Below are 19,383 nucleotides of genomic sequence, written 5' to 3' on the forward strand. Positions count from 1 at the left end.
AAATTCAAATGGCCAGAAAACACATGAAAAAATGCTCACCATCTCTAGCAATAAAGGAAATGCAAATTAAAACCACACTAAGATTCCACCTCACCCCTGTTAGAATAGCCATCATCAGCAACACCACCACCAACAGGTGTTGGCGAGGATGCGGGGAAAAAGGAACCCTCTTACACTGTTGGTGGGAATGTAGACTAGTACAACCACTCTGGAAAAAAATTTGGAGGCTACTTAAAAAGCTGGACATCGATCTACCATTTGATCCAGCAATACCACTCTTGGGGATATACCCAAAAGACTGTTACTCCAGAGGCACCTGCACATCCATGTTTATTGCGGCACTATTCACAATAGCCAAGTTATGGAAACAGCCAAGATGCCCCAGCACTGACGAATGGATTAAGAAAATGTGGTATCTATACACAATGGAATTTTATGCAGCCATGAAGAAGAACGAAATGTTATCATTCGCTGGTAAATGGATGGAATTGGAGAACATCATTCTGAGTGAGGTTAGCCTGGCTCAAAAGACCAAAAATCGTATGTTCTCCCTCATATGTGGACATTAGATCAAGGGCAAACACAACAAGGGGATTGGACTATGAGCACATGATAAAAGCGAGAGCACACAAGGGAGGGGTGAGGATAGGTAAGACACCTAAAAAACTAGCTAGCATTTGTTGCCCTTAATGCAGAGAAACTAAAGCAGATACCTTAAAGCAACTGAGGCCAATAGGAAAAGGAGACCAGGAACTAGAGAAAAGGTTAGATTAAAAAGAATTAACCTAGAAGGTAACACCCACGCACAGGAAATCAATGTGAGTCAATGCCCTGTATAGCTATCCTTATCTCAACCAGCAAAATCCCTTGTTCCTTCCTATTATTGCTTATACTCTCTCTACAACAAAATTAGAGATAAGGGCAAAATAGTTTCTGCTGGGTATTGAGGGGGGGAGCGGGAGGGGGTGGAGTGGGTGGTAAGGGAGGGGGTGGGGGCAGGGGGAGAAATAAACCAAGCCTTGTATGCACATATGAATAATAAAAGAAAAATGAAAAAAAAAAAAAAACAAAAAAACAATGAGTCAGAGCCAGGCACTGGTGGCTCACGCCTGTAATCCTAGCTACTCAGGAGGCAGCACTCAGGAGGATCATGGTTCAAAGCCAGCCCTGGCAAATAGTTTGTGAGACTATCTTTTTTTTTTTTTTTTTTTTTTTGCTTCATGAATTTGCCTGTCATCCTTGTGCAGGGGCCATGCTAATCTTCTCTGTATCGTTCAAATTTTAGTATATGTGCTGCCGAAGGGAGCACTTGTGAGACTATCTCAAAAGTACCCAACACAAAATAGGACTGGTAGAATGGCTCAAATGGTAGAGCACCTGCATTAGCAAGCATGATGTCCAGAGTTCAAACCCCAGTACTACACACGCACACACACGCACACATAGAGTCAGGATTCAGTAAAAAGTACCACTCTTTTGTGTGAACCAATTATTGAATAATGACACTAAATGTTTCATTTTTTATTTCTGTAAGCAAAGAGATCAGGCTCAGAATGTCCGTATATTGACTGCCTTACTTTGCTGTGAAAAACACTCTTAAACATCCCAGTAATGCTTTGCATTTTAGTGGACCCTCTTAACCATTTTTAAGGTTATTCTGATACTTGAAGGATTGGATTCTCTTTGTTCTGTGATCATAGAAATCTCCAGATGTTTAGTCCCCTTTGACATGTAAAATGGGAGTAATGATCCAAAACTTCTGATAAACTCACAGAGGCACTGATTCAGCGAGGAAGCAAGCATCTGTTGGGCATCTGCTGTACTCACTGCACTGCTAGGATCCAGTACAGATGTGGAGAAATAGTCGTCCCTGTCCTACAGGGACTTATAGCTTGAGGGTGAAAACAAAATTATCCCTGTAAGAAGCTATAGTAAGTGCTTCCATTGAAGTTTATATAGGAGTAGGGGTAGCTAGTTCTGCTGCTGGTAGAAGGGGCAGCATAGTATAAAGAAAAGGACCTTAGGTTTGGAGTCAAAAGATCTGGGTTTTTAGACTCAGTTCTCTATGTACATATTAGCTTTTTCTGTATTAGCTATGTGCTTAACTTCTTTGAGCCTGCTTCATCTATACATTTTATTTTTTGAGATAGGCTCTTGCTGTGTTGCCCAGGCTGGTAAACTGGGCACATGATCCTCCCACATAAGTCACTAAAATAGCTGGGACTACAGGTACATGCCACCATGTTTGCCTCATCTGTAATAAAGGAACTAATGGTCAGTGTGAATGTGGGGGGGGGGGATGGGGGGGCAGAGGGGAAGAAGGGCAGGGAGGGAGAGAGTGCATGAGAGTGTGAAAGAGTTCTGTATGTCTGAGCTCTAGCGTAAAAAAAAATTATGTAAATTTCAGATTAAATTCAGTCAGAAATCAGCAACTTTTCAAAGGTAGTGTACCACCCTGGCAGCCGATACTACTGTGGCAGGTCAAGTACCTGTACTCATCTCTTATGTGAACCAGCAACTGTGGTGCTAGAGGAGGGGTAAGACATCCATGGCCCCTGAAAACATGTCCTTCCTTCTACTCACCTGATGTGGATTGCATATTCTTGCTCACCTGTGCGCTTCGGGATGGAAACTGCAGTAGCAAGTGTCTTAACTCTGACCTTTTCCCCCTTCCTCCTTTGTACCAGATCTTATCATGTGGGCAACCTGCTGCAACTGGTTCTGCTTGGATGGACAGCCTGAGGAAGTCCCCCCACCTCAGGGCGCCAGGACCCAAGCCTATTCCAACCCTGGGTACAGCTCCTTCCCTTCCCCAACAGGCTCTGAGCCAAGCTGCAAGGCCTGTGGGGCCCATTTTGCAAGCGCAGCCCGGAAGGTGAGTGCTGACACAGCCTGCTCTGCACCGCTTCAGGACCTCAGGCAAGCTTCTAGTCCCTACTGTGAATTCTGCCACCTGGCCTCTGCCTGTGCGATGCTGGGGACCCATCAAAGAATGTTCATGAACAAGTAAAGGCAAAGCCTCTCAGCATAGACCTGGAGCCTGGAGCACTGAATTCAGATATCAGCTTGGTTATTTACTAACTGTATGACTTCACCTCTCCAAATTCAGTTCCCCTGTCTGGGGAACACTAGGCTTAGCTTGGTGTTGTGAGAATAAAATGAGGCAAGCTATGAAGGGTGCCCAGCATGATGCCTGGAATGTAACAGGTATCTCTCTGTTTGCTCTAGTAGCAGCTGTCATATTAGGCCCAACTACAGGCCATTGCTTATTGAAAGCAATGTCAAGGATGGCTTAGGTACATGAAGATCCAGCAGACAAAGCTAGAGCCTGTGTGCTGTAGTGATTCCATTTGAAATGCTTGGGAGCAGGAAGGAGGGAATCATTGGCTGGCAGTGGTGGGGTATGGCTATTCCCTTGCCAGTGCCCATAGGCAATGGGCAGCTCCTCTGCAGAAAGAGAGGTTAATTTGTGCCCAGAGTATCTGCTGATAGGGCGCGACCTTGAAATGGTGACAGTGGTAAGTCAGGAGGAATTAATTCTTTTTAAACCTCTGCTGTATATGAAGTACTTAAAGTTTTTTTTTTTCTGTTTTATTTATTATTATTTTTTGAGACCGGGTCTTGCTACATATCCTACCTCAGTTTGCCAAATGCTAGGATTACAGTTGTGTGCCACCCATATCCAGGTTTCCTTTTTGTTTTTTGGTAAGGAACTGTTTTGAGATTTAGATTTTAGCTAGGTGTGGTGGCTCATGCCTGTAATACCAGCACTTGGGAGGTGGAGACAGGATTGTGAATTGTAGGCCAGCCTGGGGTACATAGTGAGACCCTGTCTTAAAAAAAAAACAAACAAACTGGTTTTTAATTTTATTTGGACTTTAGATTTTTTGTTTCATTTTATTCTCACAATAATTACATAGGTTTTAGAAGCTACCAAATCCCATTTTTATATATGAAAAACTTAACACTTACAGTTTAAAAGTGTACATGTCAGGCTCCTAACAAATAGCATAAGAGACATCAAAATATTTAATTCTTTTTCCTCTATGAAGCAGTGCCTCAAGATCACATAGCTATGAAGTGGCAGAGTCATGATTCAAACCCAGGACCTAGACTCCAAAGCTAACCCCTCCCAAGAGGCCTTTAGCATGTCCAAGTTGAAGTTGACAGGTGATAATCCCGGGTGCCTGTGAGCTTGGCAATTATTAAAGTTAGGAGCTTTCCCCCTACTGATTGGAAATAAGTTACTGAATAGTCACTGCATCAAGCATCACCTGGACTTGAGATGAAGGAGAACATCTGTGCTTGTCAGGGAGGTTGGGGCATCACACTCCACACAAGGCAACCAGAGAAAAGCCACCACACAAGAAGAGCTTGGTGGGGGCAGACAAATCCTAATTTAAAGGTGGTTATTGGTGCTGTACTTTTTTGCTACAAAAGTATGAATTAATTTTGTGCAATTCATAATGAATTTTGTGACTATTAAGGATATTTTCTTCTATGAGTGTTTTTCATTGTAATTTCATGCTTAAGTGGATCAACATCCTTATGTTCAGGGTTTGGCATTTAACAGCCAGAGGCTTTTAAAATGTCTTTGCTAGAAGTGGTTGTGAAATGAAATGATTATATGGATCCTACTGTCTTTCTCTTTTTTTTTCCATGGTGACTAGTATTTTCTACATGCTCCATGGGTGCAAAGCATAGATGACATCAAAGACTTTTAGAGGAAAAATAAGTAAGATATATCCCCTGCATTCTACAAGTTTCCAATCTTGGAGAGAAGTGGCAGGCCGAAATTTTGCCACAAGCCACTTACCCCATCTGTACTGGTAATTCCTGCCAGTAGTGTAGCAGTGACCCTGACAGTTTTGAAGGGAGTTTGGCACCCAGCCTCCTCAATTGGACCAGTTTGAGGAGGATGGGAAGGTTATGTTTGGAAACATGGACATGGTATTCAGATTTCAAAGTAGAGAGGAGTGCTTTTTTGGGGTTGGGGAAAGTGAAGAGATGTAGCAGAGCTTCGTATGAGCGTTCACCTTATATTAAGGTTTATAGAAATGATCACATGTAATACTTCTGATAGTCCTTAGACTGGCAGGTGAGAAGGTGGGCCTGAGCAGTGCCAGGGAAAGTAGGTGAGGAGGCAATGGGGAAGGAAGGGCAGATTGGTGAAGGGGAGCAAGTAAAGCACCCTGTGTGCGTCCCTGAGGCACAGGCCCCACTGGCTGCCAGCTCTTGAAGCGGCTGTTCATTGTACTCTGGGCATCTTTACAGGCACATTGCCTCCCCCAGTTCATCTTTCTTACTAACTTTTTACTCAGCTGGTTTGATTCATTTGCTAGAATTTATACATATGTGTTTCTTTTGCTAGTTCTGTCTACATTTGTTAATGGCTTTTTCCTCTCCTTTGTTTTTTTCCTGCCAGGATACACAAGGATTTAGCCTTGAGCTCTATGCCACTCCTTTAGGGTGTGTTTCAGATGCTTTAGAGTCCCTAGAGGGCAGGGGAGCACAAAAGCTGGTTTGTAGTCTTGCATTTTGATTTTACATCCAATAAGCCACACACATTTGAAGAATAGAGAGTTGTTTGGATCTAGTTGATTGAGCAATGCACACTTTGTAATTGTGTCAAACTGTCTTGACTTAGGTAATGTTCCATGTTGGGACCACAGCTTTACAACACGGAGGCCTCTTCATTTCTCTGTTAGCCATCCTAAACACAATCTCCCTGTACGAAAGTTCTGGATATGAATGAACCCCATGTACCCCCAAACACCCATTTTCTACATGTATGGCTGCTGGTTCCAGAGCCTTCTGGTGTTGACACAGCCAGGAGTCCTTTTCAGTCAGTCTCTGCACAGTTTATAGTCTGTTTACAACAGTGGAGAAAAGGAGATTTGTGTGTCCCTTTGTAACACCCTTTTAAATCTTAATAGCCAAAACCGATGGTGACCTAATGTATGTCCTTTCCCCGTACTGTGTGGTTGACATACCGACAGACCCTAACTCTAGCTATCTTAACTGTGCAGCCCCACACAGGGTTCCTGTGGTGGTGTCTATGAGAACCTAAGTCTCTTAGGCATTCTTTTGTAGCTTGAACAGCTTTCCATATTTAGAAAGGCTGGAGCAGAAGCATGTAGGTTAATACTTAAGTCACCACAGCATGAAAAGCTTCTAACTTCTTTAGAGGATCAGTGAGGGTGCCCTTGAGGACGATCCCAGGTGCTCGGGAATTACCTCTCCTTTGGGAGGGTGACCTGCCACTGGCTTGAACCAAGCTCAGCCAGATGTCACTGTGCATATGCAGCCTCTGGGCTGAGCAAGCTTTGGTGTGCTGTCTGTGATTGTAGGAGTGGCTGCTGCCAGGCAGTGCTAGCATACTGGTCAGGCATGCTTGCTGCTTAGCTGAGACGCTGCATGCTTTCCCAAAGGAGGGCACGCTAATGTCCAGGGCCTTCCTGTAGTATAGAAATGTTTATCTTGGAAATGACCTTAGGTACCACCCACTTCCCAGCACTCTGGCCTTGCTAGAGTAGGGGAGCCTGGCACCAGCCTTTATGGGTGGGGCACTGGTTTAGGAGTTTGGAGGTGGAAAGCCAGGCTGCTGATTTCAGCCTTGCTGGCTGCCTGCAGGGGACTGAGTGAAACAGCATGGCCAAGTGGGAAGAGCATGACTCTGGCATTGACTTAGACCTCGAGTGTGAATCCCAGCTCTGCCTTTACTGCCTGACCTTGAATACAATACTTGATTTCTCTTATCCTCAGTTGATCTGTCTGAGAATCAGGGAAGAGCACTAATACGTACTTTGCAGAGTGCTCTTGCAGAGTGCCAGGTGTAGCTCTAGCACATAGAAGCACCTCAGTAAATACTAGCAACTGCTAGCCGGGCATGGTGGTTCAGGCCTGTAATCCCAGCACGCAGAAGGCACAGGCAGAAGAATCAGGAGTTTGAGGCCAGTCTGGACTACATACCGAGTTCAAGACTAGCCTGAGCTACATAGCAAGATCCTCTCTTAAAAAGCCAAGGACTACGGGTATAGTTCAGAGGTGTAGAGTGCTTGCTTAAATTCACAAGACCTTGGGTTCAATCCCCAGTACCACACACAAACCATAACTCCCCCAAAACCAATGAAATGCATTTGCCTTCTTTCCTCAGCAATAAAGGAGAAAGAATGACAGCTTAGGATTTGGATCCTGACTCTTCTTTAGTCAGTCTTCCTAGCAATAATTTTTTTTATCTTTTATTATTCATATGTGCATACAAGGCTTGGGTCATTTCTCCCCCCTGCCCCCACCCCCTTTTCTAGCAATAATAAGTAAAACAGCTAACACTTACTGAGGATCCATTATGTGTCAGATATGCTTAAGTGCATTATTTCTTCATCTTCATAATAATTCCATGAGGTAAGTACTATTATCACCCCATTTTACAGACAGGGAAACTGAGCGCCAGAGAGCTTAATACACTCAACATGACTTGGCAAGAAATAGGGAAATAAAAAGCTCTACAGTTTATTAAGTCTTAATTACTAGTTCTTCAGGTAAGTTTTAAGTGAAATTATAAACGTCAAGTGTCCTGTATGTGGATACACAGGTACACGCAGGCGGTCTGCCACCTCTGAGTGGCTTTTAATCTGCAAAGTAGCTGGTACCCTTGGATACAGGAGAAGCTTAGGAAAGTACGAGTGACGAGGAGGTCCTCCCACCTGTGGCAGTCCCAAAGCTCCCTTCTCACTCTCTCCCGTTCTCTCAAGCTGACATGCTTTCCTCTGCCTCTTGCTCTAAGCAGCAGACCTGCTTGGACTGTAAGAAAAACTTCTGCATGACCTGTTCCAGCCAAGAGGGGAATGGGCCCCGCCTCTGCCTTCTCTGCCAACGGTTCCGAGCTACAGCCTTTCAGCGAGAGGAGCTCATGAAGATGAAGGTGAAGGACCTGAGGGACTATCTCAGCCTCCATGACATCTCTACTGAAATGTGCCGGGAGAAAGAAGAGCTGGTGTTCTTGGTGCTTGGCCAGCAGCCTGTAATCTCTGAGGAGGACAGGACTCATGCCCCAACCTTGTCCCCAGACTTCCCTGAGCAGCAGGCCTTCCTGACCCAGCCTCACACCAGCACAGTACCTCCTACCTCACCCAGCTTCCCTCCTTCACCTGCACAAGCCACCTCTGCCCCCCCAGCCCAGGCTCAGGAAAACCAGGTATGGGCCCATGTGCAGTCCCTGAGGGCCCATTTTCCTCTCCTGCTGCATGATGGGAATGGGGTGTGAGATGAAGTGTCTTTCTGTATACTGATGCATGAAGTGATGTTTCCTGGAGGTTAGTCTTGGCTTTCTTCAGAGATGATGTGCATGGTACCATGTTTTTCTGAGGTTTTACTGATTTTTAATATTTTCATATCTCAGTTAGAAATTATGGAAAATAATTCATTGTTCCAGAAATATTTTGAGGAAACTAACCATTAACCCTCTAAATTTAGGTCTATTTAAATTTGCCCTGCAACTTACTCCTCTTTGTCTTCCTTAGCTAGATTGAGTTCCTTGGTAACCATCACAAGGCACATGGAAAAAAGGCCTATAAAAGGGAAGGGAGAAGGGGAAACACTGTGACAGGACCCTGCTGCTCTCTTGGTCACTGTGTGAGAGCAGCAGTGGTTGGTGTGCTGTTGTACCGTTGTCCCAGTGGGGCCTGGAAATGGTAAGCTAAGAGCAGCACATTGACCAAATGAAGAACCAAGCATGGGGAGTAACACACAATCTCCACCCTCAGAGACCCCTGTCAGAGAGAAGGTAAACATGTAGACCCACGCTTGGATTTAAGTGAGGCCAATGGGCTTAATTAACCCTAGTGTCAAGGAGTGATAGTGTCACATAGGTCACCACAATGTCTTAGTGACCCTGTGGTTTATAGGTTTATATGGCTTGAGCAATGGTGAGGGGATGGGGCCTAGAAGATCTAAACCTTCTTTCTTTCTATCTATCTATCTATCTATCTATCTATCTATCTATCTATCATGCTGGGTATCTATCCCAGGACCTCAGCATGTTGGGCTACACCCCTAGCTCCACATCCCTTTTTGTCACTGTCTCTTGGTCACTTGTGGCAAACTTTGAGTCTACAACAGTGAAACGGGGTTAGCAATCCCAGACCTCTTTTGATCTTGCTTGGATGTAGGAAGTGTGAGTAGTGTGCTATCATGTCTGAAGAGCTTGGACTGCTCAGGACTGACACAGCGCTAGTGTTGTCTTTTCCCATATGTGACACTCCTCTTGTTTATGATCATCTCCTTTGCTAGGACTGGGCCCCTGATTCAGCTCTTGACAGGCACTGAGGCATAAAAGGCTAACACGATAGCGTAATTTAATTGCAGAAGAACCATTTAACTCCCTGGTTGCCTTGAGTATGTTTTTCTTCCCAGCTGGCCTTTAACTCCTTTCTAAGCTCTGGCTCTTAGTCTGCTGGACAGGCTTCCCCTCACTTTGTTGTGTCTCTTTTTGGTTTTTGGAGCAGTCCTCTCTGTACATGGAGATCCAGGAAAGAAACTTGAGGAATTACTTCCCTACAAATCTTCAGGTAGATTTTTCAAAGAAAGATTGTAACCTTCTTGTCATTAACAGACATTTCCAGATCACACCTACTGGTCACACTGCATACCAGATATTACTGAGTTATTTTCCTCTGAGGTTTTCAGAGGACCTCACTGTCAACCCATTACATTTTGCAAGCAGGAAAAACAGGCATGGGGAAGTTAAGTAACCTGTGCAAGGCTGTTAAGTCCACAAGTAAGCTGCGCTCAGGATGTAAATATTCTCCTAATGCTTGCCCCACCAGGGTTCTGTCCTTTACCAGTAATGCCTAGCAAGAGTTACTAGGAAAGGAAGGGTAATAAATAAAATAGTGGACGATATTAGTTGTGGATTTTGAGGGGCTAACTGGAAAGACAAGAATATGCTTTACAGCATGAAGTCCCAGTTTTTCTTTCTAGCGAACAAAGGACACAAAAGCTATCCACTCAGGAATAGCTTAACCTCTGAAAGATTCCGAGGTGGCACCAAGGTGACAGTATCCAAGAGGTGGGTGGGCACCACCACATCCTCACAAAACTAAGAGAAAACTAGAAGTGTTGATGAAGATGCTGTTGTGGATGCATCACTTGGCATGTCATTGTCATTTCTGCTTTTTCATTTTTACTGTAGTTGTTTGCCTGTCTTGATGAGTGGCTGGGGTCAGCAGGTGACTTTGGCTGCAGGAGGTGGAGAGGAGCTCCTTTTGAGAAGTTAGAACCTGAGCAGAATGGAATTCAAGTCGAGCAGTCATGTTCTGTAGTCTTAGGCTGGTAGATTCTTCAGTACATTAAAACATTTCAGCAGGATTTTAGACAACTCTTAAGTCATAGCATGCCCAGCTGGTTGGAGCACATTTCTAAACTGTAAGAGTGGTGACCAGGCCAGAGAGAGGCACTAAGGTAGTAAGGGCCTGAAAGTGGTTCCCTCAGGGTCAGTTGAGGAAGTGAGGGAGGTTAAAGGTCAAGGAGCAAGACATGGTGTGAGCTGTTTGGAAAAACTAGTGGACACTGGTCTGGAGGCAGAACTGGTGCGGTGGGTAGAAGTTATAAAGAGGGCAGTTTGGAAACCGTGTTGAGGGAAAATGGTAGAGAGCAGTCTAGCAGTGGAATGGCCATTTTTACTCCGAAGGTTCAAGCTGAGAACAAACTGACGATGGGTGGCAGATAAAGTTAGTGCGCTGGTGGACAGAGGTGGTGCACTCATGTTCTGGAGGCAGCTTCATGTCCAGTGAAATCTGTTTGTACTGTGTCTGCCTGACAGAGTTGGTGTTAGAGAGCAAGCATTTGTGACCTTGTTGGGGGAGCTTTGATTCCTGGGGGAGATGGGCATACATTGTGGACATTGTGCGAGCTCTAAAAGGCCTGTGCTGTGCATATCACCGGGGCATCTCTGTGGATGTGATGGCAACTTTCTCTTCCCACAGGCCAATGGCCATGTGTCTCAGGACCACGAGCAGCCCGTCTACCTGGAGAGCACAGCCAGAGCACCTGCTGAGGATGAGACCCAGGTGGGGCCTCTGCTCAGGTCTGCGTCTTTGCCTTTGCTCTTTGACTGGTGATCTTGGGGTATTCCTAGGAGCCTCAGAAGACTCAGGCTGTGGTGACAGTCCTGAAATCTTCCTCCAGAGACTTTGTGCTAGTGTTCCAGATTAACCCTTGGCTCTGTCAGTGTGTGAGATCAGGCATGAGGTCACAGTGGAGCTCCCTAGGGAGCTTCCTGGCCCATTATTTTCCCAGTCTCTCGACTTTCTGAGAACTGCCAGAGTGCAGGCTCTGACGCGGCTGTGAAAACTTGTGCTTGTCCCCTGCATCTAACATACAGTAGCCTTTGTCAGGGGAAAGAGGTCTCAGCCAGGTAGGGACCATGGAGTGTAGTGGGTCTGTGTGTATAGAGTACCTGCCAGGGAGAGCTGCAGCTTCCATGGCAAGCAGAGAGAAGACTAGCACTATGGCTGGTGGTTCCAGTGCTGCCACATTTAATCTTCCCAGGAATCCTGTGTGGTGGGACTGCTGTCTCAGCTTTGTGGAGGGGCAGACAGGCTTAGAGACAGACTTGCAGGTACTTGGCATTTAGTCATCAGAGGGGTCAGGATTCAGAATTAGGGCCCTCTGATTCAACCAGTGCTCCTTGTGTAACATCATGTGGATGGGTTGGTTTGTGGTTATCTGCGCCCAAGTACAGACCACGGGTCAGGAAAAGACTATTTCGCAATGCCAAGCACCACTACAGGTATTCTGTCTCTACTGATTCTTCTTGAGGTCAGTCACCAAAGTGCAGGGTGATGGGTGCTCTGGGGTCCTTGGAGACTGCTTAGGGGATGTGACAGCTCAGCCCCCTGATCTCATCTTTGCTGTTGCAGTCCGTGGACTCAGAGGATGGCTTTGTCCCAGGCCGGAGGGCCTCTCTATCTGACCTTACCCACTTGGAGGACATTGAAGGCCTGACAGTGCGGCAGCTGAAAGAGATCCTGGCTCGCAACTTTGTCAACTACAAGGGCTGCTGTGAGAAGTGGGAGCTGATGGAGAGGGTGACGCGGCTGTACAAGGATCAGAAAGGACTTCACCACCTGGGTAAGGGGCTGTCTGGGCAGTGGTCAAACAGCTCTGGAGTGTCTGCTGTCAACTGAAAACATGATGGCACCAACCTGACACAATTCCCATGCTTTTAGCTGTGGAAATAGTCAACTTACTCAATAATAGCTGTCACTTGTGGTTAAGTGCCAAGACCAGGTCAGGTACTATGTACATTTATTTAATACTCAGAGCAGCATAACCCTTTCATTGTGGAGCCTATTAGAGCGCCTGCCTACGGAACATGAGGCCCTGAGTTCAAACTCCTCATTAAAAATAAAAAGTAAGGGCTAGGGCTGGTGGTGTGACTAATGATAAGACACTCGCCTAGCATTCCCAGGACCATAAAATGAAACGAAACAAAAAAAACAAAACAGACCATGCCAGGCACCAGTGGCTTATGCCTGCCATCCTAGCTACTTAGGAGGCAAAGATCAGGAGGATTGCGGTTTGAAGCCAGCCTGGGCAAATAGTTCGCAAGACCCTATCTCGAAAATACCCAACATAAAAAGGACTAGTTGAGTAGCTCAAGGGGGATAGGCCCTGAGTTCAAACCCCAGTACTGCAAATAAATAAATAAATAAACAAATATATAAAACATTACAGAGCCCAGATTTGAATTGAGGATTTCCAGGTTTATGCCTAGGGCTTGCTACCATATGCCCCCTGCACCATGCTCACTCCAACCACCAACTCTGTAAACGGGAAATTGTGAGGTGAATCCCAGCACATGGAGAACGTATCTGTTCTGCCTGCCCTTGGACTTTCCTTTTGTTCATCTCCCAAAGCATTTTATGTGAGATCATTTTTAGGAGATGGTCAAAATAATTTGAGTCTGTGGTTGAGTTTGGGAAAAAATGCTTTATGCTATGTCCCCATTACTGATTCATGGCAGATAATTTTTTATTAAAAATATAAAAGAGGATCTGGGTACCTGTGGCCCATTCCTGTAATCCTGGCTACTCAGGAGGCAGAGATCAGGAGGATCGTCATTCAAAATCAGCCTGGGCAAATAGTTTGAGAGACCGTATCTCGGAAAAAAATCCTTACAAAAAAGGGGCTGGTGGAGTGGCTCAAGGTGTAGGCCCTGAAGTTCAAACCCCAGCACCAAAAAAAAAAAAAAAAAAAAAGTGTGTGTGTGTGTGTATATATACATACATATGTACATATATATACATATGTACATATGAGGTCTGGTAGAGTGGCTCAACTGGTAGCGTGCATGCCTAGCAAGTATGAGGCCCTGAGTTCAAAACCCAGTACCACCAAAAAAAGGCCCAAATATAAAAAGAAGTCCTGGTGAAAAAAAACATATTTGTCTTATTTGAACTCAACATTTCCTGAAATTATTTTACCATAGAACCTTCACCTATCCTCTCATTCCCAACTGATGTAGCTCCTGTAGAGCCTGTTGTAGACTGTCAGGCTTCCCACTGGGATCATCTCAAAAGTCTCCCTAAAGTTGCAAGGATCTGGGGAGTATAATATTAATAACACTTAATCCGTTTTTCAGTCTGGCTGATTGAAACAGTCAGATTCTTTATTCTTTCTTGACTGTAGTGCTGGTTTCTAAGGCACTAGGAAAGGATATTGTGTGTCTCCAGTGTCCTTGAAGTTGGCAATTTTGGTCAGGCCCTTTTTTTTTTTTTTCTTTAAAGAGCAAAGCAGATACAGCAGCAGTAGCTCCATGCATTCTCAGCATGTAGAGTGAGTGTGGAGGGTGTGGGTGTGAATAGCCAAGCTACGATCCCAGCAGAAATGACAGCAGGGTGGAGGGAGACCTTCCTTGTGCCGTTATACTGTCATACACTCATGTATCTTTCTGTTTCCTTTTCAGTGTGTGGTGCTGAAGACAAAAACGGTATGTAGTTGCTTCTGTTTGGGAACAGGCTTAGTCTGTTAGCAATTCTGTCCTTGCCTTCAACCTCGATCGATGTTCACAGTTGAGGAATTGTACACATTCAGGTTTCCAGAGAAAGGGTGTGCAGAGACTCACTGACAACCAGAGTTTCTTGGCATCTTTAGATATTCTCACCTCCCTACCACTGTCAAGGAAGGAGAGCGGCAGCAGTTTAGTGGCTACTGAGCAGCGCATTGCTGGGCTGCCGAAGTTCAAGATGCCATTGTGGCATGTGACATACTAAGTGCATTTTCCATTTTCCTAATGTTTCCATGCAGTTCTGGTCTGAGTGGGGAAAGAGTTTCTACCTTCAGGGAAGTCACTTGAGGGATCTGCCAGCTACTGTACCAACTAAAAAGCAGAGTGGTGACCTGAGAGAGCCCTATGTGAATGGCACTGGGCAGTAGCCAGAGCTACTTGGGAGACAGAGCAGGAAAAGTATAACATGGGTTGCTCTCTGGGTGCAAGGTGCACGTCCCACCTCTGATGCTGTGTGCCCAGCTCTGTGTTAAAGACCACCAGTGTGTTTTCTGCAGAACACACTGAGGTGCTCTGGACAATATGGGGAGTGCTCCAAAATATGCTATGCATGCACCTTGGAGCTGCAAGGTGCCTGGTCATGAGCCTCCTCCCAAAAGAGAACATTCTCAGAGTAGTGCTGGAGCCTGCAGAGCCTTTTCAAACATTTGCAACTTCCGATTGTGTTACGTAGTAAAATAGCCTTTTGCTTAGAATGGGTCAGAGTTGATCTTTCCTTAGTTTCCTGTGATCATTTGGATGCTTGGACTCATTCCGTTGTCATACCAAGATCAGGTTAATCATTTGATACCTTCCTTTCTTTTCTCATTCCCTGGGAGAATGCTGACAGCTGAGTTTGCATTTACTGTCACTCCTGAGAGAACTAATAAGTAACTGAAATTCTATAAATTGCTCAGCTTATTGTATACCTTCCAAATAGTCCGTTAGGGCCACACAAAGGAGATAAATACGTTTTTACTCTCTTTCATAACCAGCCTAGCTCCTAGGGGAAGTGTTTGACTTTTTGAATAGTCCAGAAGAAGAGGGAAGGTATGAAAGCAAGAGATTCCACAGGGGCCTGACACAGGTGGCTCACACCTGTAATCCTAGCTACTCAGGAGGCAGAGATCAGGAGGATGGAGGTTTGAAGCCAGCCAGGGCAAATAGTTCACGAGACCCTATGTTGAAAAAGCCCATCACAGAAAAAAGGCCAGTAGAGTGGCTCAAGGGGTAGGCCCTGAGTTCAAACCCCAGTACTGGAAGGAAAAAAAAAAAATTCTTCTGTGGAATAGCCAAGCCCTATGGTAGAGATGACTGGTATAAGGTTAGTTCTGTTTGTAGCTATCTAGTTCAGGCTGCATTTTAAGACTTATCGGAGAATAGCTAGGCTTTTTTTTTTTTTAATAGGTTTTTGAACATGAAAATTTTTGTTTGTGAAGCTACTCCTGGCATAACCAAGTTAGCATTTATCGAGAACTCTCAATAAATGTGCACTGGACAGTTAATATCTTTTTTTTTTTTTTTTGTAATACTGAGGTTGGAACTCAGGGCCTACACCTTGAGCCACTCTTACCAGTCCTATTTTTGTGATGGTGTGATGGGATCTCGCAAATTATTGCCTGGGCTGGTTTTGAATCACAGTCCTCCTGATCTCTGCCTCCTGAGTAGCTAGGATTACAGGTATGAGCCACCGGCCCCTGGTGGTTAATATCATCTTGGTAGTCTCCACCATACTGCCCATGAGCTGTGGGGCCCGCCTGTCTGGGTTTGAATCTTGGCTATCTCAGCCACTGTGTGCCCTTAGACAGCCACTTAACTTTGGCCCCAGTTGCTTCATCTATAAAATAAGTAGTTCCTCTGAGGACTCAATGGGTTAATACACACAAAGCTTTTAGGATCCTGCCTGGCACATGGTAGGTATTTGATATATGTGAACTGTTATCATTCTCTTGGGAGAATGTTCATTACTGGACATTTAAAGAATACCTACACGACCGATGTTTGGGGATTCAAAGATGAGTATCTGACCTCAGAGCACATAGCAAATGCTAAGTGTATGATTGTAGAAAATGACTGAATATGGTGAATTAAGGAGCTCTTAGTTAGTCTACTGAGAGAGAGAAGTAGGCAAACCAAAATTATAATACAGTGTGGTAAGTGGTCAGGGGCTATGAATAAACTTCTGTGGTTGTAGCACAGAAGAGGAAGCAGTACTCTGCCATGCTTCTCCACCAGGAAGTCTCATCAGAGGAAGCCCATGGGGTAGATTGTGGGATAGCATGGTGGGGGGGCTATGTTTATAGATAAGCCTCATAATTCTTAATGAACCATTCGTTACAGTTATGTTTTTATCTAAACTTTTCTGAACCAGTTTTATCTTCGCTGCACATTTTGCCTCAGGGGATAACAAGTCCCTAAGTACCACTTACTCACTGTATTACAGTCTCAATTGTCTGAAACTTTCTTTCTAGCTTTGAGGACTTTGCCCTAGTTATGTTCTGGGATGTGTTTGATCTGCAAGTACTATACTGTTCAAATCAGAGCCCTTTGGAGGGGGTATGGATTAAACAAGCAACTGGAATTGAGTATTGATGGGGGAGTTTTCTTGGAGGAGTCCTATTTGGATGAAATACGTGTGTTTGGAGCTTATTCAGTGTGCCTTTTCTCTCCCATGCTTGCCCCAGTACACTCACTTTCTCCTCTGTCCTTTTCTGTCTGGTGTTTGTGCAGGGGAAACAGTGCCATCTGGCCTAGAGGAGAACCTATGTAAGATCTGCATGGACTCACCCATTGACTGTGTTCTGCTGGAATGTGGCCACATGGTGACCTGTACCAAGTGTGGCAAACGCATGAATGAATGTCCCATCTGCCGGCAGTATGTGATCCGAGCGGTGCACGTCTTCCGTTCCTGAGGGCTTGCATCAGATTCTTCAGTGCCTTATGGGAGATAGCCTAGAGTGTCTGGGCCCAGGGTGGTCAGCTTGCAGAGGGGCAGGCTATGAGAAGAAATTCTGCAGTGTTCCCAAGACCAGGGCAAGCAAAGATGCCATGTTCATCCTTGGGCATGCCTGTCTTGCCATAGGGGTGCACCTCTTGACTGGCAGATCCCCGGACCAGTGGGAACTGGTACAGATCCCCACTGGGTGAGTGTCCATTTCAGTGAACAGAGGTGGTAATGGCAATTGAACAGAGGACTTTCCATAACTTAGACCATGTTTTCCTCCCTTCCTCTGAGAACCTAGACACATTTTCAACTCGTCCCCTAGACACGCTTGCCTGTTTCATCAATTGGAAGTCCTGCTAGAAATGGTTCTCTTCCAGCATATTTGGATTTAAATTTCTGGTCTCTCTGCCTTAACACACCTTTAAAATCTCACTACATTGCCTAAAATCCATTTGTTTATTTGGACCAAAAATAAGTTAGTTTATCAGATCAATCTATCCTTAGGATAGAATTTGGATCAGTAAACTTATCTCTGGTAAGAAATGAAACAAATACTATAGAAAAGTTTCAAAATTGTTGCTTCCTTGAGTGCTGGGATTGGAAGCTATCAGTCAACTGACCTGTCCTGAGAGCCAACAAAGCATCTGGCTCCCAAACTGCTGCAAAGTCCAGTCTCTGGAGGCCAGGATGGTACATGGATAATCTCTGCTGCTGCTGCTGCTTTTGGGTCTTGACTTTGAACCGTCCTTAATTTTTGGATTATGAAGAAAAAGGAAGCATTGCATGGAAGCAATGGTTTTCTGCTTATCTTTGGCTTATGTTTTTCCTTTTCCAACAGGCAAAGGGTTTTAAACTTGGTCTCAAAGAAGGCATAGAGACTGAGGCAGAGCCTTGCTCTTCTCTAGTCAGACTTCTCATGAAGTTTTTGGAGACCCTAAGAGGCACTGGAAGGTACTAAATGAGGCTGGATTCTGCCCAGGAGCAGACAGCTGGAAGTGCCTACTTTCATTTCCTTTCTCAGCCTATTGATTTTTCAGGCAGGTCAGGATGAAGCATTTCTCTGGGCCCTTTGATCATGAGGAGCTGATGTTCTTGAGGCACCTTAGGGTCTTTACACCACTGGAGCTGATTATAGTTAACTGGGAATGTTCAGCAAAGCACAAAACACATATGCTATCAGAAGAGCTGTGTGTGCCCTATTCCCAGTGGATAAACTATGCAAACCCTAAGCATCAGAGGGCTTGGAAGCCCCCCCCCCCAAAAGAGGAACCACACCCACACCCCAACTGAGATCTGAGACTAGAAGAACTATAACTAATGACTGGAAGCAGAGGGAAGCCTCTAAGGGGATGTATTAGACATGCTGTGCTTTCCTTCATCAACCCACCAAATGTCTGGGGGAATTTAGTAATTTCATAAAGTAGTTGTCAGTGGAACCCTGGCCATGTACCTCAACATACACTAAGTCTGGATGATCTAATTCTGGGCAGCAGCTTTTGTAGAAGTTGGGGAATCATATTCTCCCATGATGTCACCTTTCACCTTTCTGCTGGTCATTAAGTACTATAGTTTACAATGCCTTCAATTTAACAAAGGGTCATTTGGCTACTCCTCAATTCCACTGTAAAGCAGGTCTATGCATATGCAGCTCATTAAAATCTAGCAGTAATTCCAAGGCAGAAGCTGGCTCTCCCTCTTACAATTTGCTTTCTCTGCTGAGGCCTTACCTCCCCACTTCCCAACTTCCTCCTAGAGGGGAATTGAAAATAATACACTGGTGGCTGCTTAGTAACCTCAGAAAGAATTTAAACTGATGTCATTTATTCATTTTGAAGAAAAAAACTTGCCTTTAAATCTCTTAGCTCTCAGTGAAAGTTTTCATTTGGGAAAAAGTGTCAAAACACCCTGATTTTGTTGTTTTTGGTATGGTCTTTGTTATTACACAAAATAAAAGTTGGGAGTCCCCAGATCCCATTCCAGTTAATATCTAACCCACGTAGAAAACCTGATTTTTTTTTAAAAACCTTGAATCCTCATCTCTCGTGGATCGATTCGTGGTCTTAATTATAAAAGCAACTAATTCTTCCAATTCAGTGGCTTTTGCTGTGATTGCTCTGAGATTTCAGTTGAGACTTGCTTTAAAAGACTTGGACAGCTGAATGGTTCATAATACGTTGGAATTGTTGGAGCCAACTAATAAGCTGTACAGAAAATTAGTGCTCTATATTGTATAAGTTTGTTGATCTCTTGGATGTGAATGTGTTACTTCAAGTGGCTTATATTAAGATTCAGACTTACTTGGGTGTTAAAGCACACCCAAATGTATTTTTTTGTTACAGAGCTCTGCTTTATAATTTTGTAATAAAGTTTCAATATAGAAGCCTGTTCC

The 19,383-nt window shown here is 44.7% G+C and overlaps 1 protein-coding gene and 1 non-coding gene across 11 annotated transcripts in view; one reads left to right on the plus strand and one right to left on the minus strand.

Moving 5' to 3' along the window:
- Positions 1–19,379, plus strand: part of Rffl (ring finger and FYVE like domain containing E3 ubiquitin protein ligase) — a 68,246-nt gene extending 48,867 nt beyond the window's left edge. For 4 of the 10 annotated variants that reach the window (XM_074046344.1, XM_074046345.1, XM_074046347.1 and 1 more), the window contains 7 exons: positions 2,688–2,875; positions 7,787–8,197; positions 9,507–9,569; positions 10,986–11,069; positions 11,922–12,132; positions 13,970–13,993; positions 16,781–19,379. In XM_074046344.1, the coding sequence (XP_073902445.1) occupies positions 2,696–2,875; positions 7,787–8,197; positions 9,507–9,569; positions 10,986–11,069; positions 11,922–12,132; positions 13,970–13,993; positions 16,781–16,962 (1,155 nt within the window). In that variant the 5' untranslated portion in view covers positions 2,688–2,695 and the 3' untranslated portion in view covers positions 16,963–19,379. The remainder of the gene's footprint in view (positions 1–2,687; positions 2,876–7,786; positions 8,198–9,506; positions 9,570–10,985; positions 11,070–11,921; positions 12,133–13,969; positions 13,994–16,780) is intronic. The other 6 variants (XM_074046349.1, XM_074046354.1, XM_074046350.1 and 3 more) reach the window with 6 other exon arrangements.
- LOC141414273 (U6 spliceosomal RNA) lies at positions 1,203–1,309 on the minus strand. The gene has a single exon (XR_012439335.1). It is a non-coding gene; the product is annotated as a U6 spliceosomal RNA (small nuclear RNA).
- Positions 19,380–19,383: the final 4 nt, after the last annotated feature.

This window comes from Castor canadensis, chromosome 11 (genome assembly GCF_047511655.1).
Source record: "Castor canadensis chromosome 11, mCasCan1.hap1v2, whole genome shotgun sequence".
NCBI classification, from domain to species: Eukaryota; Metazoa; Chordata; class Mammalia; order Rodentia; family Castoridae; genus Castor; species Castor canadensis.